This window comes from Schistocerca serialis, chromosome 4 (genome assembly GCF_023864345.2).
Source record: "Schistocerca serialis cubense isolate TAMUIC-IGC-003099 chromosome 4, iqSchSeri2.2, whole genome shotgun sequence".
Classification (NCBI taxonomy): domain Eukaryota; kingdom Metazoa; phylum Arthropoda; class Insecta; order Orthoptera; family Acrididae; genus Schistocerca; species Schistocerca serialis.
In genome coordinates, this window is record NC_064641.1 from 394,904,721 (window position 1) to 394,932,485 (window position 27,765).

General features: G+C 38.9%; 1 protein-coding gene across 5 annotated transcripts in view; it reads right to left on the reverse strand.

Moving 5' to 3' along the window:
* Nucleotides 1-27,765, reverse strand: part of LOC126474916 (uncharacterized) — a 408,277-nt gene that overhangs the window by 6,532 nt on the left and 373,980 nt on the right. For 3 of the 5 annotated variants that reach the window (XM_050102416.1, XM_050102417.1, XM_050102419.1), the window contains 4 exons: nt 13,697-13,838; nt 13,316-13,440; nt 6,525-6,686; nt 4,930-6,417 (listed from right to left, as the gene is read on the reverse strand). In XM_050102416.1, the coding sequence (XP_049958373.1) occupies nt 6,335-6,417; nt 6,525-6,686; nt 13,316-13,440; nt 13,697-13,838 (512 nt within the window). In that variant the 3' untranslated portion in view covers nt 4,930-6,334. Of the gene's footprint in view, nt 1-4,929; nt 6,418-6,524; nt 6,687-13,315; nt 13,441-13,696; nt 13,839-27,765 lie in introns of those variants that run through there. The other 2 variants (XM_050102420.1, XM_050102418.1) reach the window with 2 other exon arrangements.

The window sequence follows — 27,765 nt, forward strand, 5'->3', positions numbered from 1 at the left end:
CACATTTATAGAGCAAGTTTTCAACTTCCCATTCTTAATACTGTAACCAATTGTTTTAATGCTTAGCTCATTTTGAAGTTTTGCTACCCTAGGTACTACCCACACTGAGGGTGACGGGCTGATAGATATCCACATCAAGCGGATTTTTACCGAGTTTTAGCACTGGAATGATAATGCTCTCCTGCCATTGCAATGGACAGATGCCATTGTATCAGATTTAGTTGAAGATGATGAGGATATGTTGCTTGTAGTCAGATGAGAGATGTTTAATCATCTGACTGTGGATCTGGTCTGGCCCACGAGCTGTGTCACATCAATGTGCAAGGGCACTAAAGAGTTGCCACTCTGTAAATGGGGCGTTATAGGGTTCACTGTGGCGTGTAGTGAACGGGAGGACTTTCCTTTCCATACGCCATTTGAGGGTGCAAAAGGCTGAGGGGTAGTTCTCTGACACAGAGCCTTGAGCATAGTGCTCAGCAAAGTGCTCGGCAGTCGCGATTGCATCGGTAGAGAGCACGCCATTGATGTTAATGTTAGGGACACCTGTTGGGGTCTGGTACCCAAAAAGATGTCTTATCTTTGTCCAGACTAGGGAAGGTGATGTATCACACCCGATGGTCGACACATACCTCTCCCAACACTCCTCTTTCCCTTGTTTTATAAGCAGGCGAACGTGGGCACGGAGCTGCTTAAAGGCTATTAGGCACTCTAGGGAAGGGTGCCATTTATCTTGCTGTAGAGCTCACCGACACTCTTTAGTTGCCTCAGTGACTTCCTCCAACCACCAAGGGACCGTCTTTTGCCGGGGGCACCTTAGAGAACGGGGAATAGCGTTTTATGACGCAGAAATTATCGTTGTAGTGACCTACTCAATCACAACATCTATGGCACCACGTAGGGGAGATTCAATGTGATAGCAGGGGTGAAGGCTACCCAGTCTGCCTTGTTTAAAGCCCCTCTGGGTAGGCATCCGTGGGCGTGATGCAGGACAAGTGACAGGAAGACGGGAAAGTGGTCACTACCACACAATGCGTCACGTGCTCTCCAGTGGATAGATGGGAGGAGGCCGGGGCTGCAAATTGATAAATCAATGGCTGAGTAACTACCATGGACCACAATGAAATGTGTGGCAGCCCAAGTATTTAAGAGGCAGAGGTCGAGTTGGGACAGTAAAGTTTCGACATCTCTGCCTCAGCCAGTAAGCACAGTGCCACCCCACAAGTGGTTATGGGCATTAAAATCTCCCAAAAGTAGGAAAGGTTTAGGGAGTTCATTAATCAGTGCAGCTAATCCATTCAGGGGTACTGCACCATCTGGAGGGGGATATACATTGCAGACAGTTATTTCCTGCGTCGTCCATATCCTGACAGCCACAGCTTCAAGGGAGTTTGAAGGGGCACATGTTCACTACATACTGAGTTCAGGACATAAACACAAACTCCACCTGTCACTCTATTATATTCGCTACGGTTCTTGTAATATCCCCTGCAGCTGCAAAGAGCAGGGGTCTGCATTGCTGGGAACCAGGTTTCCTGGAGGGCAATGCGGAAAGCAGGTGTAAAGCTTAACAGTTACTGTAGCTCAGCCAGGTGGTGGAAAAAACCGCTGCAATTCCACTGGAGTATGACGTGATCGTGAGACTGGGAAGGCATGAAACACTCAATGAGGCAGTTTACTAGAAACCAGAGATTCTCTCTGGTTTCTAGTCACTAGCTGAAGCAGTAAAGATGGCCAGTCTTACTTGCGAGTTGAAGGCAGAGCTCACAATCTGTAGCAGCATCAGCAGGACCGACTGCAGACATTCAGCACAGAGGGAAGTGAAGGGTGTGAATCAGAGCCTCAGATGGTTCTGTGATGGTGTAGGCTGCTTATTCCTTGACCTGCAATGTAGGGTAGTGGGTTTTTGGGTTCCACTTGATAAGTCAGATGCCCACTACACACAGAAAGTGGCTATGTGGCTAGTGGGGGCTATGTGGAGTGGACTGGGCAGTTTTTAAGGTTAGAGAGTCTTGGGAAACTTCGTAAAGGGCGTCAGTCTAAAGGGGTGTATGGCAAACACTGGACAAGCGTAGACCTAGCAACAAACAGTATTGTCATTGTAAATTGTTGTTACTCTGCTGGGAAAGAACCAGAGCTCCAAGTACTAATAGGAAGTACAAATCAAATCACGGACACTTAAATAGTTATAGGTATGGAAAGCTGGAGATAAGTTCAGCTGAAGTAGATAGTTCCTGTGTGTTAATATGGGCAGAGGGTATAGTTGACAACCCGAATAAATTAATAATTGGTTCCTTTTACTGGTCTCCCCGCCTCAGATGATACAGTGGCTGAACAGTTCAAAGAAAACTTGAGTAGCACCTCAAATAGGTACTCCACTCATACATTCTTGTTGGTGGTGACTTCATTATACCCTCAATATGGTAGCAAAAATACATGTTGAAAGCTTGTGGTAGGTATAAAATGTCATCTTAAATTGTACTGAATTCTTTCTCAGAAAATTATTTTGAACAATTAGTCCAGGAACCCACTCAAAGGGTAAATAATAGTGAAAACATACTTGACCTCTTAGTAACAAGTAATCATGATCAAATAGGGAACATTATGATGAATCCTTCAAAAATAAACATAAAATATATCTATTTAAAAAAGCAACTAGAAATTTGCTTGATGTGTTCCTAAGAGGCAGTATCCATTCCTTCCAACCTGACTATGCAATGGTAGACCACACATGGTGTAAATTTAAAGAAACAGTATTGGCAGTTGATATATATAAATTAATAAGAGATGGTACTGATACCTTATGGTACACAAAATAGGTTAGAACACTGTTGAAGCAATGAAATAAGCAGGCCTAATTTAAAAGAACAAAAAATTCCCAAGATTGGCAAAGAGTTACAGATGTTTGAAATTTAGTGTGATCTTCAAGCCAAGATGCTTTTAATAGTTCCCACAGTGAAACTTTGGCTTGAAACCTAGCAGAAAACCCAAAGACATTCTGGTGCAATGTTAAGTACGTCAGCAGTAAGATGCAATCAATACCTCCACTGTGCAATAGTAATGGTAATGTTATTGATGACAGAGCCACTAAAGCAGAGTTATTAAACACAGTTTTCCAAAACGCATTCACCAAAGAAGACAAAGTAAATATTCCAGAATTCAAGTAAAGAACAGCCACCAACATGAGTAATGTAGAAGCAGATATCCTCAGTATTCCATAGCAGCTAAATTACTTAATAAAGTTAAGTCTACCTGTCCAGATAGTGTACAAATTAGGTTCTTTTCAGAATATGCTGATACGATAGCCCCATACTTAGCAATCACAAACAACTGCTTGCTCATTGAAAGATCTATTCCTAAAGACTGGAAAGTTGTACAGGTCACACTAATACTCAAGAAATGAAGTAGGAGCAATACAGACCCATATCACTAACCTTGATTTGCAGTGGGATTTTGGAACATCAGGAATTACCTTGAACAAATTGATTTATTGACAAATAGCCGACAAGGCTTCATAAAATATTGTTCTTGTGAAACACTAATAGCTCTTCATTCTTCTGAATATACTGGTGCTGTAAGGAAGGTACAAATAATGTGGATTATTTTGAGGTGCGTGGCTGGTGATTGCAGGCTGTGGTTCATCCAGGTATCATTTTCAGGATGAATAATTTAAAATGAAAGAAACTGCCTCCCTTTCCAGAAGATATACTGTAGAAACTTTTACACAAATACACATGGCTGTTCGACACACACACGACATGGCAACCCAGAATCATAGATGGGAAGACAGATAGTTGTAGACTGAAAATCTGATATCAGCTGAAAGAAACATATGAATATAGAAATATGTTCATTTTTCCTTTCATACATCCCTCTTTTTGGCATTCGCATGTTTATATTGCATCTTCAGTTCACATAGCATTCCGATACTTATTAAATGCTTCATGGCTAAATCAAAATAACATCTATTACATGGAGTAATGAGCGCCATTGACAGGGCATGTCAATCTGATTCCACATTTTTAAATTTCCAGAAGGCTTTTGACACTTTTCTTCACAAGCAACTTCTATTCTAATTGTGTGCATATGGCATATCGTCTCAGTTATGCAACTGGATTCATGGTTTCTTATCAGGAAGGTCACAGATCATAGCAACTGACAGAAACTCATCAAGTAAAACAGAAATAATTATGGTGTTCTTCCAAGAAGTGTTATGGGCCCTCTGATGTTTCTGAACTATATGAATTATTTAGGAGACAATCCAAGCAGTCCTCTTAAATTTTTTGCATATGGTACTGTCATCAGATGATCAAAACCCATTACAAAATGATTTACGCAAAACAAAGACAATTGACTTGAAATATTGAAAAGTGTGAAATCATCCACATGAGTACTAAAAGGAATCCACAACATTCCAGCTACACGATAAATTCATCTAAATATTTAGGGATTATAATTATGAATACCTTAAACTGGAACTATCACATAGATAATGTTGAAGGGACAGCAAACCAAAGACTGTGATTTATTGGCAGAACACTTAGAAAATGCAACAGGTCTTCTAAAGAGACTGCCTACACTATGCTTGTCTGTCCTCTTCCGGAGTGTTGGTGTATGGTGTGAGATACACTTTGACAGAGGACATTAAAAAAATTCAAAGGAAGGCAGCTCGTTTTGTATTGTCGTGAAATAGTGGAGAGAGTGTCACGGATATGGTATGTGAATTGGGGTGGCAATCATCAAAACAAAGGTGTTTTTTGTTGTGGCAGAATCTTCGCATGAAATTTCAATCACCAACTTTCTCCTCCAAATGTGAAAATATTTTGTTGGTGCCCATCTACATAAAGAAAAATGATCATCATAATAAAATAAGAAAAATCAGAGCTTGGACAGAAAAATTTAATGTTCATTTTTCCCACAAGCTCTTTCAGAGTGGTACAGTACAGAAATAGCTTGGAGGTGGCTCGACAGGCACGCCAGGCACTTAATTGTGAATTGCAGGGTATTTAAGTAGACATAGATGCAGAAGTTACTGAATGGTTACACATTTGCTGCAACAGAAATGCAATTCAAGTTCTTGGAATAGATTCAGAACATACTTGAATACATCTGAGCACTTTTTATCACATTTGTTCTACTAGAAGACATGTGCAATAGAAATCATAATATGTATCAATGTTAACAGGTATTTCATACAGCAGCTTGGAAAAGGACTGCAACACTCAAAGAAATCAAAATTCTACCATGTTCCATAGAATAGCTACACAGTCATTAAAAAAGAGAATTTAAACAAAATATTCATGAATAGTGAGTGAAATGAGTTTGCAACAGTTGTCCAATTAAACTGATGTATTACTATGTATGTCATTTGATGATGATTATGTCAATCAGTTTTACATTCCATTTGCTGCTAGGGACACAACATGTTTTGACACATTACAACCACTGTACATGACATGTTCTGCACAGCCCCAGTATTTCAGTGTATTTTATTTTGTGGATTAAATGGTATCTGCACAGTTCTGCACTTTCAAGATGCGCATTTTGACAAACTATAGTCAAGCTGTCATAAGAGAATCCCGATAGCCATGCCAGCTTCACGCGCCTACCTCAACCAATCACATACCATGAATTTTTAAATGTCACTATTTTTAATGCCTCAGCACTGATGCAGCTATGCAGATGACTGTTGTTTTTGCCCACAGTTGTTAGTACTATGTAGGTGAAAGCTCATTAATTATCTCAGTTGCTCATATGCACCTGTGTATGTTCTACACCTTCCTTCACAGCCTTCCATATCATCAGAATATGTCTTATGATGTTGAAAAACAATTGATTAAGTTCAAAACTGAAGAACCAATCAGTTTTAATAACTATATTATGGTCTTGGTTGACAGTTACAATTTCAAGGTGAGTACAGGTCTGGTTTTTCTACAAATTTTTATCCAGAGATTTTCACTAATGTTATTGTATTTTAAAATAAATAATGAAGTGATGTTTTGAAGTTCTTATTTGGTTGGTGCTATAAGAAAACAGATATACAATAGGCATGTGCAACATTTACTAAATATCCACATCTATTCTGCAATTTATAAGTTAATTGTATACAAGAAATGCATTAAGTAGTGTGATGATTTTGCACTTGGCCATATAGCCAAAGCCAACTGTTTATACATAAACAGTTGATAAGGGTACTGTACATACTTTTATCTTTTACAGCACTTCATTTCTCTTAGTTCTATTTGCTTTCGTCTTCCTTTACACCAGCAGTTAATAAAATATTAATATACAGTAATTTCAGATATACACAGCCAATAAAAACAGTCTGATTGATAAGCTAAAATAAACTGAATGATACAAATAAAAGTAGAAAAGTAATACATATTGTATCCTTGTGAGTCACCCCACTGCTCTTTGATCCTGGAAAAGATAGGACAATGGAGTTATAAACAATGACAACAAATGCATATATACTCCATTAGACAAAGAGCAATCTATAGATACTATAATATTTTAACATAACATACTTGTTTTATCTAATGGGTCACTTGCTCCACATTGGCGGTATGATAGCTGTGTTTTCCTTTTCGAACTTGGTACATAACCAGGAATGTAAAGACTAGGTGCAGCGAGTCTTCCAGTGCCCAAAAGCCTGCTGAAATCCTGCTCTAATTGATTTGCAATAGGACCTGAAAATTTGTATACAATAATTTATGTATTTTTTTCTTTTTGTTACTACACTAAGAAAGTTTTGTACTACCACTAAATGAGAAATGTAAAGGGCTAATGACTGAAATTATCAAATGTAAGGCCCTTCATTTCATAATTTATTTTCTTGTTGGCTTGAAGCCTGTGATTTCAGTGACCTTATAAATTTTTTCATAACATATGGTCATCAGATATCCTGAAGCTGAAACTGATGTTTACTCTCCCTAGTAGCAGCCTCCTCTTTCTGTTTTTTATAATGCCTCAGCCAGTTATTCTCTAGCATTCCTGTGGTCTTCAACCAAAAATTTGTGGTGTATCTTATTCCAGTTTTTCTTTGCCACATTCTTATGGAAGCTACAAAAAAATGATATGTGACCTGATGATTAGGGCTTAATGTCTCATTGACAATGAGGCCATTAGAGACAGAACACAAGCTCAGGTTATTTTTTAAGGATGAAGAAGGAAATCAGCCGTGACCTTTCAAAGGAAATATTCCAGTATTTTCAGGGATCAATTTAAAGAAATCTTGGGAAATCTAAATCTGGATGGTCAGTTATGGATTTGAACCATCATTCTCCAGAATGTGAGTCTAGTGCACCAACCAGTATGCCACTCCCAATTGATGACTGATGAAAGGAAAGGCTTTCAATCTGATAGTAAGACTGGGAATCACTATACAAGGAGGAGTCCAACAAATGTAAACAGCATAAAATTGGACAAACAAGAATGAGGAAGGAATGTACCTATGTTCTGATGGGTCTGTCTTGACCATTTGTAGTAATAGGATACAATATTTACAACACTGCTTCAGAATCATATTTAAATGATTAACATTGCAAGATCACAGGTTAATATTAGTGCAAGATAAGCCACTGCAAATGTGAAACGCTGGTACATTAATAACTTGTGTAACCACCACAATGTTGAATGCAAGCATGCAAACTTGCATGCATTATGTCTTGCAGGTGCTGAAAGTCAGTTTGTGGGATGGAGGTCCATGTCTGTTGCACTTGCTTGGCCAAAACAGCGTCAGTTAATGCTGTTTGTGGATGTCATCCAATAACATCCCTTATGTCTCCCATATGGAGACAAATCTGGTGATCAAGCAGGCCAAGGCAACATTTTGACACTCTGTAGAGCATGTTGGGTTACAACGGCGGTACGTGGTGGAGTGTTATCCTGTCGGAAAACACTCCCTGCAATGCTGTTCATGAATGGCATCACCACAGGTCACATCACCAAACTGATGTACTAATTTGCATTCAGGATGTGTGGGATAACAAGAGTGCTCCTGCTGTCATACAAAATTGCATCTTAAATCATAACTCCATGTGTTAGTCCAGAGAGCTTAGCCCACAGACAGATTGGTTATAGAACCTAAAGTGGTCTCCTTCTAACCATCACAAGGCCCTCAATGGTACCAAGGCACAACCACCTTTCACTAGAAAACACAACAGACCTCCACCTTGTCCTCCAATGAGTTATCACTTAACACCACTGGAGCTGCAAATGACAGTGGTTTTGGGTCAATGGAATGCATGCTACAGGGCACTTGGCTTTGAGCTGTCCTTGAAGTAATTGACTTGTAACAGTTCATTGTGCCACTGTGATGCCAGCTGCTGCTCAAATTCCTGCTGCAGAAACAGCATGATGTGCCAGAGCTATACACCGAACACGATAGTCTTCCCTGTTGGTAATGTCATGTGACCATCCAGAGACCGGTCCTTTTGCGACCATACATTCTCGTGATACCTGTTGCCAGTAATCATATACAGTGGCTACATTCCTGCCAACTCTATCTGCAATATTACAGAAAGAATATCCAGCTTATTGTAGCCATATTATATGACCTCATTCAAGCTCAATGAGGTGTTGACAAAGGCATCTTTATTGCCTTAAAGGCACTCTTGAATAACATCCACTCACCACGTCCAATCTCGAAGGGAACTAATGCTCATGACTGTTACAACACATTTTTAAAACAAATCTGATTTTCATCTTCATAGTGGTACTACTGGTTCCACTGTTATGTGACTGGCATGGAATTTGAATAGACATCATCTTTCAGATGTAAAAGCATGCCTACCAACTTTCATTTATGTTGCACAACTCATCCTTGCTGTTGCAATTATTTCTTCCTTCAGTGTGTACTAACTCTGACCTAAGTTTATCTCTCCATAGAAAAGAAAATACTGTTGCTTCAATGGTCTACGTACGACTTTAATGTACTGAGCAGGTGGTCACGTATTTGTATGGCAAAATAATTTGATGGTACTAAAGTCCTGAGAAGGAAAGTCTCACTCAGTCTACACAGTAATATTTTAATTAAATTTAATTTATTTAGTTATGTATTCAGCGGATGATTTATAAGATTAAGAGTAATGTAAGAGAATACTCTTACATTTAAACAGCCTTATGACAAAGACGGCAACACGCAATACAGGTAAAACATTGAGCAGACGATAGCCACATGAAACAAGGGACTGAGTTGTTTCATTTCCATCCTTACATGTCAGGTACACTCTCTGCAGATTCTTTTGAGTGGGGTGACACTATTAGCTGGTCATGAGCAGAATCAATGCAGCTGAAAATGTCTGCGTGCCAAAAAGCAAAATTCGATCACTTGCACAAAAAGCTAAAATATACAGACAGCTGTACAGTAATTAATAATTAATCTCACTAACAAACATCTGGACAAAGAAACAGCAAAGTTTCTTGCCAAAGGGCTAAACTTTAAACCAACTCAAAAAATCCTACCAATAGCAGATTACATCAACTACATGGAGCATATTGTAACTTCTCTCGGAAGCAGCAGATGAGGTCTGCCATGAAGCCTATACAGCACTTTCCAAGGTGCCAATGTTAAGCTCCAACATGTCCAAGAGAGAATGAGTAGCACCGAGAAATCTGAGTGGGTACAAGGAAACTGTAGTTTTACCAGCTGACAAGGGTAATGCTACTGACCTAATGTTACATGTGGACTACAATAAGAAGACTTTCAATTTTTTGAATGACAGTGGTTACAGACAGATAGATGTCAATCCTATGAACAAAATCAAGAGGAAGATGATGACACTTCTCACTGAGGTTCTCAACACATGAGCAGCAGTGCCAACTCAAGCATATGGACTTCTTAAGGTACACAAGAAAGAAATTCTTCTTAACACCCATAAGAGTAACAATGGCACACTTACATAGCAGCTGGCAATGTATCTGAAACTCATTCTCCAAGATTATGTGGGGAAGTGCAACCACCACATTCCCAACTCTGCTGACTTTGTACATCACCTCAGTCAACTGTGGCTACAGGATATGGATATTATGATCAGTTTTGATGTAATCTCCTTCTTTATGAGAGCTCCACTTTCTGATTTGTTGGAACTAATCACAGAAAAGTTCAACAATTGTTCACAGAATTTTTAGGCACATTCTGACATCAACTTATTTCCTGTTTTAGAGAAAGTATTATGAACAATCCTATGGTGTGGGAATGTGTAGTCTAATATCGCCTGTCATGGTGAACCTATACATGGAACACTTTGAGCCAAAGTTGAAACCAATGTCTTTCTAACAACAATTTGTGGTTTGGTCACATGGTGCAGAAAAGCTTCAAGAGTTCCTGGAACATGTAAATTTTATCCATTGCAATATAAAATTCATGATGGAATTTGAAAAATAAGGCTAATTACATTTTCTCAAATTTCACTTTATTCATCCTTGCTAGAAAGGATGATAGAATGACAGCCAATATTTATATAAGCAGCAATAAATAAATCAACATTTGTATTTTCCTATCTGATTTATTCCAGAGACAACTGGTTTCTGCATTCTATTGTGCCATCATCAGGCAATACAAAGCTCCATGTCAAATGTAATGTGTGCTGTCAAAGCACAGATAATTCTAACTGAATTCAAACTCTATACAAGCAAAAGAACATAACAGTATGTTAACACCCAGTCAAGAAAACCAAAAGCACAAAAACAAATGATGTGACTTCTCTGTTCTGTCAGCATTTGCATAAGTGTACATGTAGATTGCTATGTCATGAGGATTGTGTGCTAAGCCAACAATAGTTCAGGTTGGTGCATGGTATGTTTTAAAATTAAAAGTGACCTCAGTCTCTTTATAATAAGATGTTAGATATCTCATGGTCCATAACAAGGTTTTATTCAGTAATTTATGTGTCAAAGTGGGCTAATAAACTTATTTCACATCTGTTTATTATCCAATGATAAACACTAAAGTTTATATTTCCTTGTCAACTGTGGAATATACATTGGTTATGGTATAATGACATAGCATCAAAGGTTTTGTAACATTTGACAATCTTCATCTTATGTACCCTCAACTAAGATAAAAAGTCTTGTTTGTAATATTAAAGATGATCAACATCTCTGAAAGAATAGTACATAACATACTCCACGCAAATGTGGCATGTCTTATGTGGGCCAGACTATTAGAAAAGTTGAGGAGAGATGCAAGGAACATCAGCAACACACCTGACTCAACCAACCAAGCAAATCAGCTGTTACTGAGCACTGATTCAAATATAATCATGAAATGAAATACAATTGCACCAGCATAATGATAAAAACACCAAGTTTCTGGGAAAGCATAATTAAGGAGGCTACTGAAACAAAGATGTTAGAGAACCTAATAAAAGGGAAAGACATTTCAATTTAAGTAATGCTTAAGATCTGGCACTCAAGTTATTAAAATTATGCTGGCTATCACATCCACCAGAGTTAGAAAGAGCTGAGAGAATTTGCATTTCACAGAATCTCTTACAAACGAAGGAGCATAAGGACATAGTGAGCATCAGGAATAAAAAACAGCTATAAAAAGTAGTGTGAGGCCAACAATATTTCACAGTTTGGTTGAAGTACAAGCAACAAGTACACACAGCAGCAAAACTCACAGCATCTAAAGAAGTCACCTGTGCCACCTGTCGAAATATTGTGCAGAAACAGAAAACAACAATCCACAGATCAGGTGAGGTAAACATAGAAGACATGAGTGGTAGAAGCAATGAAGGTGTTTTAGAAAATCAGAATGAGAGCACAGTAAAATAAGATAATCACAGGGACATAGACAGTCTCAGGTCAAGTAGGATGTTTGCTATGGCACTTCATGATGCCGTGGAAGGCAGAATATAGAAGACAGTTTGGAATGGGTACAGATGCCAAGAAATTTAACTAAAATCAAAGGTGCATAATTAGTGTAAAGCCGGAGTTGCGAACCACTCACTGAAGTCAACTATGTTGCGCTACATGGCCACTTTCCACTTTTTTTTTTTTTTTTTTTTTTTTTTGTAAATTATTTTTTTTATTTTTTCCTTGATTGACATCTTTCTTAGAAGTGAAATATTTTATTGAAATAAATATATTATATACCTTTTGGCACTGATAACAGCAGTGGCCATCACGGCAAAGGAGCATTGAGGCCTTGGTGTGATGCTGGAGGGAGTTGGTATCACATCTGCACATACAAGTCTCCTAATTCCCATAAATTTTGGCAAGGGGGGGGGGGGGGGGCTGATGAGCTCTGATGCGATATTCAGTCTCATCCCAGATGTGTTTGATCAGGCTCAGATATGACGAATTGGGAGACCAGCACATCAATTAGAACTCGCCACTGTGTTCCTCGAACCACTCTCCTGACCTCATGATCTGGTGCATTATCTTGTTGAAAAATGCCACTGCCATCAGGAAATATGATCATCATGAAGGGGTGTAGGTGGTCTGAAACCAGTGCACGATACTCCTTGGCCATCATGGTGCCTAGCACGACCTCGAATGGACCCATGGAAGCCTACGTGACTGCTCCCCATAGCATAATGGAGCTGCCACCTGCTTGTATCTGTCGCACAGTATAAGTGTCAAGGAGCTGTTCCCCTGGAAGACAATGGATTCGTACCCTCACATCAGCATGATGAAGAAGGTGTCAGATTCATCAGACACTGCAACACTCTGTCACTGTGCCAACACCCAGTGCCAATGGTCACATGCCCATTTCAGTCAAAGTTGCCAATGTCATAGTGTTAACATTGGCACATGAATGTATTGTCACCTGTGAAAGTCCATTGCTATGAGTGTTTGGTGCACTGTGTGTTCAGACACACTTGTACTCTGCCCACCATTACAGTCTGATGTTAGTTCTGTCACAGTTCACCACCTGTCCTGTTTTATGAGTTTGCCCAATCTATGACGTCCGAGATCTGTAATGAGGGGTGACCGCCCAATCCTACGACACCTGGACACGGTTTCAGCTCGGTTTCACCATGTGTTAAGACACTCACCACAGCACTCCTCAAACACCTGACAAATCATGCACTCACTGACAAGTCATGCTCTCACTACACTACATGCGTCAAGCATGTGTCTGACTAGCAGTCATTCCTCGCCAGGTGATGCTGCTACCACCTGGATGGGTTTATATTGATAGTAGGTGGGTAGTAACAATGTTCTGGCTGATCAGTCTATATCAGTCTCTAACAGTCTGAAATCTACTGACAGTCAGCTGTTTAGCAGATGGTGGATCAGCACTTTAAACAGTAGTAATATAAATTGTATAATTCACTCAGCAGCCATTTAACATGTATTTAGTTACCTTTAAAGTGAAGTAGAAACTGAATGCATGCACCTGAGTGCAGTATTTTAGTCCTACGACTATCTACATTTAACATCCATTCTGGAACTCCCATTACTTCTCGAACATCCTCAATGAACTGTGCCCTGAAATAAATACATATATATCAGGAACAAAAAGAATGTAACTTATTTTGAAAGACTTGAAGTCATACTTTGAAAGAATGTAAATGAAAGTAGCCAAAATGGAAACACAGCAAATAAATAAATATATTTCATGATAAAAAGTTAAATGAAAACTAGAATATCATTCTAAAACTGTAATTTTTAGTGAGTGGAAAAGATTATACAATGAGAAGTTCTCTCTCTTTTTAGCAAAATATGTTTGCTTTTCGATACCTACAAAACAAATTTTGGTGGTTTTTGTATGTTGGCATATTTTATGATGTCCTTATCTGGTTCTATATTTGCACATGCAAATCTTTCTGAGCCACGATCCTTGTTCATAATTACAATTGATCTTCCTATGGCTGATACATCACCTTCTGCAAAATACAACAGATATATTGATAACCTATTCTACTTCTATAAACACATTTAATTTCCATATAAATTACATTAAAATATTAAAAATTCTGGGGTCTAGCATAAAACTGCATTATTAGAAAAATGCATAAGATATAAAGACTTGCTTTTGGCTGCAGTATCTTAATCGCTTAAACACTCTGGATATCTGAAATATTGTAGACACCATCAATATCAAGAATTGGACATAGTTGTACCATGTGAAAACTGGAAATCTAGGTATTGTAGCATTACTACAAGTTAAAAAAGGTTTGGTTTTCATTTATATAATATACAGGGCTCTGAAGCTTTCTTAATGATGTGGACAAGAAGATCCCTTTTTAACACATTACATGGTTAGAGAACTCTATGAATCTTGCTACACAAAATGGAAACTGCAAAAGATAGAATATATGTTTAAATATTATATTACCAATATTATTCTTGGTGTTGGGAAAAAATGTACTAACAATGTAAAAAATGGGCTTGCTTGTGTCGCCTAAGTGCAGTTCCACCTAGTACCCTTGTACTGAAAGGTTGCACTGACAAAAAATGCAAAGACACTTTGCACTTATCAAACAGGCAAAAAAATTTCATCACACAGATAATGTAAAAAACATATCATAAAAAATAGTTTATGAGCCAAGTGCAATTACATGAAAGTAAATGTCAAATTCATCAATTACAATATTTCCTGGAAGTTCTACAGCTGTTTGCATGTGGAAACAGCCAATCTTGCATTTGCAGTAGATTCCCAAAATTAAATTATTATGTCCTGAAAAAATAATATTGAACATTAAAATTCAAACTGTTGCCTCTGAAGAAAGAAAATATGAGAAGACAATAGTGTGTGTGTGTGTGTGTGTGTGTGTGTGTGTGTGCGTGTGTGTGTGTGTGTGTGTGTGTGTGTGTGTGTGTTGAACCACAGCCAATCTAAGGATACAATACCTTCTCTCAATAAAGAATGATAATTTGGATTCCTTGTCTTAGGTCCAGCAACTGTAGGTACTTCAATAGTGCCTCAAACATAATGAGCCCATGCTGCTGAGGCTAACATTGGCAGTGATAAGTGGAGAACACTTAAAAAGCTCCTTCCCAATAGTGGAAGCCCAAGCCCTGTTAATCAAACAGGTGCAATTTCCGTACCACAAGTCTGACACACATCCCTACTATCCATCACCTTTGAACTCCAGACCATGCCAGCCATCACTGGTGAGTCCCACAAGGGTGTGACGCCACCATCTGTACACTCTATGCCACTGGTCCTAGTTGTGCTTCGGACACGACTGTTGCTCATCATCATCAGCCACTTGGTATCCACAGAATTATAAATGCACCCTCTTGTCTTTTATAAGCTTTACAATCTTCAATTATATACCTCAACATAGCTCCTGCATGCTTTTAATGTCACCTATCCACCATCTAACAGAAAACTTTTGTGGTACATTTGCTGTTCCTTATCCTAGTTACATGTCCTACCCACGTCCATTTCATTTTCATTATGGCCTGAATTGCATATTCCACTGCAGTCAAAACTGGTAACAAACACTGACTGTAAGCTTTCCTTTCCAAACAGAGCAGCCACTTACTTGTGGAAACACTATATTGTTTACCAGAAGCACTGCAGGTCAAGTTAGCATGTTTACTACTCTGTTTATTTCTTTTGCTGTCCATGCAGTTGTTATCTACAACTGCTCTAAAGACAATTCAACTAGTTCTGTGTTTCCACTGGTGATCTTTACTATTTTCTTTTAGCATACCAGCTAAACCACTAAACTACAACTGCAAACCACTTTTGAAGCTACTTGGAACATGTTAGACAACATGAAAATGATATATTGTTATTCACCATGTAATGGAGGTGTTGAGTCACAGACAGGCACGACTAAAAGACTGCCACACATGTGAGCTTTTGGCCAAAAGGCCTTCTTCTAAAGCAGACTACACAAACATATTCACTCAAGCATAACTCTGTCTGTCTGTCTGTCTCTGTCTCTCTCTCTCTCACTCACTCACTCACTCACACACACACACACACACACACACACACACACACACACAAAACCTCTGCCTCTGGCCACTGATGCTAGACAATTATAAACTTTCTTGTTCATGAAGAACTTCAAGTGATGGAAATTTTTTAGAGATTGACTGTGCAGTTCAGTGATCAAATATTGTAAAGGATGCATGTGTTTGTCTGGCAAAAAGAGTTCAAGAAAAGATGAGATTGTGTGTAAAATCAGCAACACAACTGACATCCCCACACTTGCAATGCAGATTAAAACATTTTTGCAGTTCGAGGCATTCTTGAGGGCTATTGGTGGGTGAGAGTATCAGAAATTGCAGAACATGTCAAAAAAGTTATGGGAGCTTTCAAGCAATCATCATAAATGAACTGCTGCTCCACAAAGTGTGTTCTAAATACGAGGGTTATTCCAAAAGTAAGGTCCGATCGGTCGCGAAATGGAAACGACTATGAAAATCCGATAAAGCTTTGCACAGATGTGTTGGGTAGTGTCTCTAGTATAACCCCAGTTAGCATCACGTCGCTCTTCTCATTTCTGAGCTCGCAGTGAGTGCGTAAAGATGTCTAGAAAATAGTGTCTGCCGCCAAGTACGAGGGCCTGGTGAGAAATTTCGCCTGAAGCTATGCAGCCAACATTACATAACTGTCGTGCTGTTTCGTCTTCACGACAATTCTCAGCCGCATTCTGCAGGGGCAATGAAGATGCTCCTGCATCGTTTTCAAATGGAAATGTTAGATTACCCACAATACAGTCCGCAATTGTCTCCCCCTGAGTTTCATCTCTGGTCACATGAACCGCTGTCTTTGAAGACAACATTTTGACACAGACAACGAGGTGTAGGCCAGCATGGAGAATTGGCGGAAAGCACTGGCGGCTGCCTTCTATGATGAGGCTATTGAAAAGTTGGTACAACGCTATGACAAAAGTCTAAGTCAGAACGGCGACTACGTAGAGAAGTAGCTGAAAGGTGTAGCTAATTGTTACAAGTAAAACATTTCTGATGTTCACTGTGGTTTCAATTTGGCAATCAATCGGACCTTACTTTTGGAATAACCCTCGTAGGTTCCTCATCTCGAAAATCAGAAGTTGAGATGTTTGGAGGTCTGTCAGAGGCTTACAACAAGGTTTGTGAAAGAAGGTGATGCATTTTTGAGTTGGTCTGTCACCTGCAACAAAAGGCGTGTCCACAAATACACTCTCCAAGTCAAACGAGCTAGTAATGAAGTAATGAGTGGCAGAGGAAAGGGAAGGAAGCCCAAGTGAAAGCCAAGACTTGACTGTTAGTAGACTAGGTAGTTCAACCATTTTTTTAACTGGTGGAGGATTTTGCTCACTAATTTTTTGCAGGAGCGATGTACACTGCATACTACTGCAAGCTGATGAATAAGGTGAGGGGTGCACACTACAGTGAAAAATGAGACCAACCAATTAAATAGGTCACCCTCCTCCATGGCAGTGCCAGGTCCCATAATGCAGCTCTGATGGTCTCCATTTGTTTGGACCAGTTAAAGAAGCTCTAGGAGAGCACCAATTTGAAGATGACAAAGGTGTGAATAAATTCGTCCACACGTGGCTCTTGACGCAACCAGTTTCATTCTGCGATGCTGTGATAAAAAATATTCTTCTCACTGGGAAAAATGTATTTCTCAAGTGGGAAACTTCATGAAAAAATAAATTGTAGCTGCCCCCCTCCCTCTTCTTGTTTTAACACCCTGGTACATCCACTTTACAATATGTAGGGATTCTTCAACCCAAGTTTTCTACGGTATTGCATTTTTGAGTTGTGTCACTGTCCTTGATGGGATGTGATATATTAACATGTTGCATATGTATTTGTACACATATTTCTCCTGTATCTCTAGCGAGTTTCATTTTCACACAGCTCAATATTTAAGCCATCATATCTCCCGAACTATGTGTTGTGTGAAGATATAATTTAGTAGTGGTATATGTAGATACTATCTGCAAAACGTGCTGTGAATAGAGTTAGTAGTAAAAATGTAATAAATTAAAACTTTATGCATGATATGGCAGTTTCCCTTGCATCTCAGTGTTTATGATGTTTCATATCCTGAACTATACGTCATACAGTGATATAATTTTGCTGGTACATTCAGTGGTATATGTGAATACTTCCTGTAAAACATTTTATAAACAGACTTAATAGCAAAGAAGCAATAAATTAAAATGTCATGCTTCCTGTGGCAACTTAACTGCACTGGCAGTGAAAGTGTAAACAAACATTTTTTCCCTTTCATCACTTTGTGGGGGTTCTCAGTGAGAAAAAGTTTCATAAATGTTTGAAATTATTTTGAAAGTTAGCTGCAAGTCAGAAAGTGCTCTCATTCTCAAATACTGGATGAATAAAGTATGGGTGTTTGTGCAGTATGGCAGTGGTTCCTATTCCCATAGCAATTCTTTCCAGACAGTATGTGATATGTCTACCAAGTCTGGTTGAAATTGGTCCAATTGTACAAGTGGAACATACATACATAAATACGTATGTACATCCCTTTTTATAATAGGTATGGACTCTTCACAAATACACCTCATAATATGAAAAGCTAAAAGAGGACATACAGCCCACTTTTTGGTGTGATAAAAAGTTTATCTCAAACTATCGTTACCTGCAAATCCTAAAAAGTTAATACTACACATAAAAATTACCTAACAAAAAAAAAAAAAAAAAAAAAAAAAAAAAAAAAAAAAAAAAAAAAAAGAGAGAGAGAGAGAGAGAGAGGAGAAAACTGCTTTTTTCTGCTACAAAACTACTACTGATCCTCTAATCAAGTACTGTTAGTACTTCTGCATTTGTGACTAAGATTCTCTTCATTCATTCATTAGGGCCATCATTTTCTTGCATAACTAAGGTATCTAATCTATAGAAGGTTATTTCTTGCTACTGTCCACCCTCAAACTATCCTGGACAACAGTGCTGGATTCTTTCGGCATATGTTAATGTGCCTGCAGCATTTACACTGTGACATCTCATTCCACAATTCACTGTAACTTTGTAGAATCCAGGTTTCTGTAATCACTTACGGTAATCTGGTGGAAAGTCCTGAAGACCATTTCCTTCCATGGTTGTAAGACTCAGTTGTTTCCTCTCTGAGTGTATAGAATGTTGATTTGCAGGGATGGCACTATCCTGGCACAAAGCTTCATGAAGTCCTCCTTGACCTTCCTGGATATTGTAGGTGCAGTACCTTCAAAGACACACCAGATCAACTAGTTCCTAAGTGGTGCCCTGGGATCCAGTGTCCTTAATGCCTGGTGACATTATCTTCTGCATCCACAATGTAAAGTTCCACAATGTATGCTCCACAGTACCCCTACTGCCATAGGTGCAATTATCATTTGCCTGTCTTTTGAATTAAGATACATAATATAGAAACCATCACTGAACAGATAATGCATGACTGTCCAACAGGTGAAGCAATCTCAATCTCAGTCTGCCTTGATATTAGGAAGAAGTTCATATGTTTTCTGCATCTGAAGTGTTGCACTCATTTGGCCAATCACAGAATGTGATCTTGCGTTAATTTTTTCATATGGAACTCAGTTACAAGTAGCCTTCAGGCTTATGTTTGACTGCCTGTCTTTAGCTAATACAACAGCCATATTCCTACAATTACCAGTACTGCATCATCTGGGATCATATAGTACATGCTCATTAATCTCAGTAGCACACTTCATTGCACTCTTCTGACTGCTGAAGCTGATTTCATATTGATTCGTGGTATTTCCTGACTGTTCTCAATGGAAGCTCAATTTGTGATTTGTGAAATTTATAATTTTGTGCATCACATTTGTACCTTTTCTGTCTGTCTCCTCTATGTGATGTGTGAAATTATGACATTCACATGGAATATCCCTTCATATCTCTTTATTACGCTTCTTCTAATCCTTACATTATTTAATTGTTTTTCGGGATTTCTTAGTAGGTTCTCTTTCAGCAGGTGGTATGTAATTTTGTGAGATGCTGGCTACAATTTGACACCTTGGCACATTCCTTAAAGTTCCTGAATTAGAGCATTATACTTATCTTCTGTAATTATTCTTGAGTCACCACTACAGCATTGTTACACAGTACAGGGACCTTCCCTGTAAGAGACACTCATTGCACAGTTCATGCAGTTGGATATCTAATGATCAATCAAGGCTTGTATTACTTCTGCAGGGATTCAACACAGTCCTGGAAATTCTCTCTTTTTCAGTCTTAAAGTGGTTTGCCTAATTTTCTCTTGTGTGAAAGTGAAAAACACAAAGTGATAAGCCATATTCTCCACTTGATTCTATAATTATATCAAATGAATGTTAATATGAGAAAACTATGAGGCTGAACTGCTGGCCAGCAATTCTGCTTCATTATTTTATTAAGTTTTATAATTATTTTCATGCCTTGCAACAGTTTCATTTTACTATTTCCGCTTCTAAATCCAGCTTGTTCTATTATTTTACTTGTTTTGCTGACTTTGTACACCCATTTCTCCCAAATTTTCTCCCCCCCCCCTTTCTCTCATTTTTTCTTCATCTCTCATGTTCGACCATTGTGGCTTTGTGATTGTTATCATAATTAATCCTTACTTTGCCACTGTTACTGAGAGCCATGTGCCCTTTTCTCTTTTTAACTCTAATAACTTCATATCAACTCATTGCTCCCTTGTCACAGTTTTCACAAATTCCACCATCCCCCTCCCCAACCTCTACCTAGGGCAACAGCTCATAATCACGGTCACCACAGTCATAGGTGTGTGCATGTTTGTGTGTGTGTGTGTGTGTGTGTGTTACTGGAAAAACAGCAACAGCTTGAAAAGGGGCAACAGGAAAAGTGTGTTTGATGTGAAATAAATAAACACTCCAAAATCTGGAATACAAGAGATGCAAGATACATGTAGTGATTACAAAGTAAAAAGCACTTCTGTTAGATAACTACAGGCGATCAAAAAGTCGAATTTTAAAGAAAATAAATAGTGACAAAGAAAGTGGATAAGGAGAATCAACTAGAGGGAAATACATGAAAAAGAATATATAAGAAACAGGAAAGAAATGCAAGGTGCAACTACAAGTGAAATGCTGTGAGGAACCGAGAACAAAGTAACTAGTGTAAAATAAAACCAGATGTCCATGAGAGCCAATGACAAACAGAGTGTAACAAGTACCAAAGTCTTTAGTTTTATGTTTGCAGCATGCTCCACAATAGGACACTTAGTGTTGCAAATGTAAATATTTTGTGTTCAGAAATTTATCCTGATTCACTGCTTAATATTAGTTATGTCCTATAAAATTCTGTACTTACTGCTAAAAGGAAGGAAGGAAGGAAGATAAGGGATTAACAGCTTGTTGACAGTGAGTTCATTAGAAATATGCAATCATTTAGGACTGAAGAATAATGTAGAATGAAACTGGAATGTCCTATTCAAAGGAATCTTCCGAAAATCTGCTTAAGAAATTGAGGAAAACTATGGAAAACCTAAATCTGGGTGACCTGATGGTTTATTTGAATCCCACTGTTTCTAAATGTGGGTTCCTAGCCATAACCACCTTGCCTGTTCTGTAGATAGAGCTCATCTATACAGTGTGTTTCCAAAAGTTATGCTAGCTGCTTGTGTTTTTCCAGTGTAAAGGTTGGAACATCTGATACTGGCAGAGTACGCAGGGCACCTTTTACAATGGGGTGACTCACGTATGAGCCATGGGCTAGTTTTGGCACAATCAAATGTTGAGTGAATGGCTGAAGATGACCCTGGAGGTCACTGGGAATATTTTAAGAGGCACTCATCTCATTTTAGCGCATATTTCTCTCTTATAAGCTTATTTATAGGTGAGAGTTTTGGGTTGTATTGCAACGAGGAAGGATAACATCTGTATTGTTGTTTTGAGAAACAGTCATTCTGCATAATATAACAGTGGACAGTTCTCGGTGGAATACAAACCATGTAAGGAGGACACATAAGTACTCACCATATAGTTGAAGTGTTGAAGAGTGATAGTTACTTTTATTTCTTCTACTGCTTGTAATAATTATGTTAAAATTGTGTTACAATAGTCCAAGGACATTTATTTCCATACAACTTCGTTAAGGAAGTTTTGGGATGGAAATACATTTACAAGATTGCTGGTAAATTTATTGAAAGACTATTTGTTAAAACAGACTCACTTCCCAGAAAATCCCATTTTGTGTCAGAGAGCAACAGGTAAAATAAAAATACAATTGCTTGTTGTTGTATTTTTTGCATAAAATTATTGTTATTGGTACTTCCAGCAAGAAAAAATATTAAAGTGAAAATTAGTGTGAGCACTGTAACAAACGAAATTAAAAAGCTGCTTTAGTAAGTCATATGCATAATTGTATTTGTACATGAAAAAAGCTAAAACACCCAGAAGACATGGTCAGATATCAGTGCAACTTCATACACGTACACATGATCGGCAGCTATCTAATGATAAAGAGATGCAATTCTCTTGACAGAACAGCCACCAGAGTGCACTACAGATGTTCGTGTTTAGAGTTGTTACAAGACCTGGTAGTGTATATAAGGGGTGTGAATAGCATCAAATTTTAATGAATGATCACTGTGAAGGACACACAGACACCATGCATAGTGCAAGCAGAATGCACAGACAGCACGGCACACATGGGGAGAGCGGTAGTGGTGGGGGTTACAGTCAAGTGCTGTAAGGGAAATGCCAATTGCTGGAGGGGAACTGCCATTCTAAACTGAAGCCTATGCTCACATTTTCTGTAAATACTAAGTAAGGCCCCTCCACATCCAAACATGCATTGTGGCCATTCAAAAGGATCTACTGTCACCTCTGCTTTGGTTAGAATTTCGCCCAAAAAGCAGCAATTTATTTTTGCCTGGCTTGTTAACCATTTGTAACTTTCAGAGAAGCATCATGCGTGGAGAACTTTGAGTAAAACCTACACATTTCTGTGGTTGCCATGTTAAAATTTGCTTCTTTTGCCAAAACACAGTGGAGTTTACACAGTCTCACCACACTAGCATGTCGTTCGTCAGCTGCAGTCGCAAAAGAATTCTGAAAAAGCAGTTTATTAAGTGGGGAACTTATGAAAAAGCACATTCTCAGTACAAAATAAATGTGTAATGTCTTCACTTATGTTGTTCCAAAACCTATAGCTTTTCTCATTTCACCAGCTTTTGATGGTCCTTAAAAATTGCATTCTTTCATCAAAAAAGTCTGTAGTTGGTGGAATAACACGGTAGATAATGAAGTTTTGCATAATAACCATATTGCAAAATACTCTCCTCTTTGTGTCCTATTATTTGCCAAAATCTCATTTTGAAACATCCAACCCTTTTATGAAATATGAGGAATGTTGTGGATATTTCACCCTGGCTTTATCACTGGCACACCGAAAATGAGGTTGCTATGTTATATCAATTTTCTCGAGACTGGTGACAGACCTCCAGCCAAGCCTAAAGAAAAATTCAATGTGTCAGCTAAATTTCATATGCTGCAACATAGTATGTAATATGCAGAAAAAGCAAAATCACAGTGACATTTATATTCATTACAAACTTTTTTGAATTTTGCGCAGTGTCTTACTTTAACATTAATACCACAATAAGTATGGCAATTAACGAAATGATGGGCACGCCATGATGAACCTGACATACAAAGCTATAAGTAAAGCAAAAATGATTTTTTTACTGAATAGTTCCTGTAAAATCATATGAGAAAGACTGCAAAGTGTGTGCCTCGATTCCGTCATTGCCCGACCAGTTGGAAGGTTTCAGACACTGTCAGTCTTCTCTTCTGAACAAATGAACGAACTTGCCCAGTGCTTTGAATAAAAATTGGTCACTCCACATCGGCCACTGTATTTTGCATGGGCTATACCCCTGTGAGACAGTATTATTGGCACCTGACAGAGTTTGAAAGGAGCACATTGTGGGTCTCCATCTGGCCAGTTCATTGAAGTGTGCGAGATATAGATTTGTAGGCTATTTGGATATGATAGTGGCTCAATGCTGGAATGCATTGAAATGTTAGGCTAGGCATACTCATCATCAAGGTTCTAGTTGACCATGTCTGACCACCACTATGTAGTGTGCACCAAGCACATTACAACCCCTTCACATCTAAGCATGCCATCCGAGAACAAGTACTGAACTCCCTGTAACATTTTGTGTTATCCTACACCACTAGTCAGAGACTAGCAGTAACTAGACCATCAGATGCAAAGGCTGACATTAACACCACAACACAAACAATTACATTTGGAGTGGGCTACTGACGAATGGCATCACATTGTGTTCAGCAATAAATCACGGCTCTGCACTACACTGGATGGTCATTGTCAGTGAGTATAGTGGCAACATGGGGAGAGATCCCATTTTTTCAATGTTTTGAAGAGACACAGTGCTGTTTCTCCTGGTGTTATTGTGTGCCGAGCCAATGGGTATGACTTCAGGTTATGTCAGGTAGTGATTGTGGGAACACTGATGCCACAACAGTACATCATGGACTTCTTACATCAGGGCCGGCCAAGAACGTGGCACGTGTGCCGAGGTTTCACACGCATGCGGATCGCTCCCTTCTGACGTCACATGTCCCCCACCACCATACCAGCTGATTGCGCGTGCATGCACGGAACTACAAACGCGCCACACGCGACAGTGCATTCGTGTAAGGAACACCGCCCTGCTCGCATGTGGCTTAGTTTCATATAACGTCATTTGATAATATTAAACTCTGTACAACACATCATGTTGAGCAATACTGAATCTTTGTTGGCTGTTCGTACACCATCAGAAAAATAACAATAACACTGGGTTTGAAACTGCATTATAACAACAATATCGTGCTTCTCACATTGTCACTCATAAAATTCTTACAGCATTTAAGCTGAGATATAGAAACAGACTTGAAAGTAGTCTACAGAATGCAGTATGATGTGGAATAAGTGATTCCAACTACATGTGAAACAAGCAAATTTTATATTCTGGAACTACTGTACAAAATTTGCAATGACTACAATTCTCAACAAAACATATGACAAATACAACAAAATTATCACCATTAATTTAATTATTTTTGGTTCACTGTAGACATAATAAAGTACATATCCGGCACAAACTGAGGGTACACAGACAAACGCAGACAGTTTCTCATATTTCTGTCACTCAGATTGCCACGTAATCCTGACTTATTTAGTTTCATAATCAAAATAAACCTTTCGCACACGTATGTCGATCCAAACACTGATATAGCTTTTGCAGCCTCATTGTGGAGATGGGGAAAATCTTCCCGAGGAAAATCTTCGTAAAATTCCTGGACAGTTTTTACGTAAAAATTTTGTCCTTTTAACGGGAATTACACTGCAGATCGATCAATTCCATTTGCAAATGCACTGGAGTACTTTCAACTGAAACGGCAAAGGGTCTAGAAAATTGTTCAAAAACAGATGTCAGACTTGCAGTGTCCTGAAAACGTTTAGAAAATTGTGCCTGTAGTTCCTCCAACACAGAAATGAATTCATCAGAAGCTGCGTTCTCTCTGACTTTAGAGAGCGTAGGGCAATGGGCGGTATTCATTTTCATGAGTTGTTCCTTCCACAATGCGAGTTTCTTATTAAATGCATCCACTTTTTTCATCAGATCAGAAATAAGCTGCTACTCACCTTGCAAAGTCTTATTGAGAGCGTTCAAGTGTGCAGTCAGATCAACTAAAAAGGCGAGGTCTGCAATCCATTTTGGATCTTCTAATTTTTGCTCTGCTTTTCCTTTTTCCTTCAGGAACTCAACAATAGCGAGTCTCAAATTGAAAAATCTTTCAGAGCATGATCCTTGACTTAACCAGCGTATTTCCCAGTAGTAAATAACATCTCCGTACTCTTCGTTCATTTCCATGAGAAACTGTTGAAACTGATGGTGTACTAAGCCATGCGACTTTAAAAAATGTACTATTGTGACTACCAACTTCATCACGTGCTCCAAATTTGCATACTTAGCCCAAAGAGCTTCTTGGTGTACAAAACAATGAATTCCGTACAAATCTTCTGTCGATCGTCCTAGTTATTTATGCAACAATGCTACAAGCCCATTTTGAGCACCTCGAATTGCTGGCGCTCCATCCGTGGTGACTGAAACTGACATTTTCCAATTCAGGCCAACGGCTTCAACTGCCTCTTCAACTGCCTTTAGCAAGTCAGTACCCCTCGTTGTGTGTTTCATTGGTACTAAATCTAACAGTTCTTCCGTCACGTGCAAATTTGTGTCGACTCCACCAACATAAATCGCTAGTTGTGCTGTGTCCGAAATGTCGGTCGACTCATCCAAAGCAATCGAGAATGCAATAAACTTGCAGGCACTATCAATTAACTGCCTGTAGACATCCGCTGCCATACCAGCTATGCGGCGAGATATTGTCTGTCTGGAAAGACTAATTTCACTAAACTTCTTTACTTCCAGTGGCGTCAAGAGTTCTGCAGCCTCAACAATACACTCCTTGATGAAATCACCATCACTGAAAGGCTTATACGCTCTTGCAATTTTGAGCACTATTTTGTAGCTTGCTCTTAAAGACAGGTTGCTACGTTCGGTTCCAGGCTAAAAACAGGAAACAAAAATTGAGTGAACTCTAAATTTGAATTCTAACGACAAATGTGTACAAATACAAACATCAGAAACACCAAGATTTGTAAGTGGTACTCGAGTTCGGTCCGTCTCGCTGCATAATGCTACGTCTTCTTAATTCTGCCAACTTGTTTGATCTATCAACTCAACTAAATCATTAAGTTCTTTGTGTGTGGTGTTAAAATGCTGTTCTATTGCAAATTTGTGGTGCCCGGTGAGTATGTGACTGCATAACAGACATTGAAAATTTTCATCCTTCTCTTCGAAAAAATATTGCAATTACCATTCAGCTCTGAAGGCTCATGACATTGTGTCACTACCCCGCCTCTTTGTGAGTGTGTGTTCCATTACTACAACCACTGTGCAGTACTTATAAACTTCCTTCGAATCGCTAACAAATAGCGAGGAATAAACATGGCTGCCACTACAAATCAACTAATGCACCCTATGCCGGATGAAAACATGTCGTATCGCACAACTAGTCTAATGTCGTGCCGTGCCGAGCAGTGCTGCGAAAGACCGAGGAAAGCCGAGTGGTGGCGAGGCGGACCGAGCCCTGGACGGTACGGGTGCAGCACATCTGTACATGCGTGCAGTTTGGCACACCGTGGCCGTCCCTGTCTTACATCCTCATGCATTACTGCTCATGTGACAATTATCACTGTGCCATTTTTCAACAGGGAACAGCTTGTCTGCATAAGGCATGTGTGTCTACAAACTGTCTACCTGATGTTGCAGTACTCCCATTGCCAACAAAATCCACAGATCAGTCCTCAATAGAACATGTGTGGGATCAGCTTGTACATATACTCCGATCCAATGCCAATATTCAAGTTATCAGGGACCAGTTACAACAGTTGTGGGCTACCTTGCCTCAGAAGGAGATACAACAGCTTTTTGAAATCCTTTCCAACCAAATCATGGCATGCAACATGGCCAAAGATTGATACATGGGCCTGTACTGTCAAGTTCTTTGAACATTTGACTCATTAATGTAATTAATGGAATAACATCACAAACCCAATCAACCAATGAAGTTTCATTTCATTTTCGCCTCCCCTTCTGGGTGTTCAGTATTTTTGTCAGGCAGTGTGGATGATTAGTAATGAGCTGCAAAATGCAGTCGTAGGTCACAGAACTATAATATTCTCTTAAATGAACTAGTTTACACAACAGTAAGCTGATAACAGAATACTTTCAATAATGGTGAAACAGTTATATCTTGAAACTAATGATATGTGAAATATATGTGTGTAGTAAAATCTAATTAGTTATGC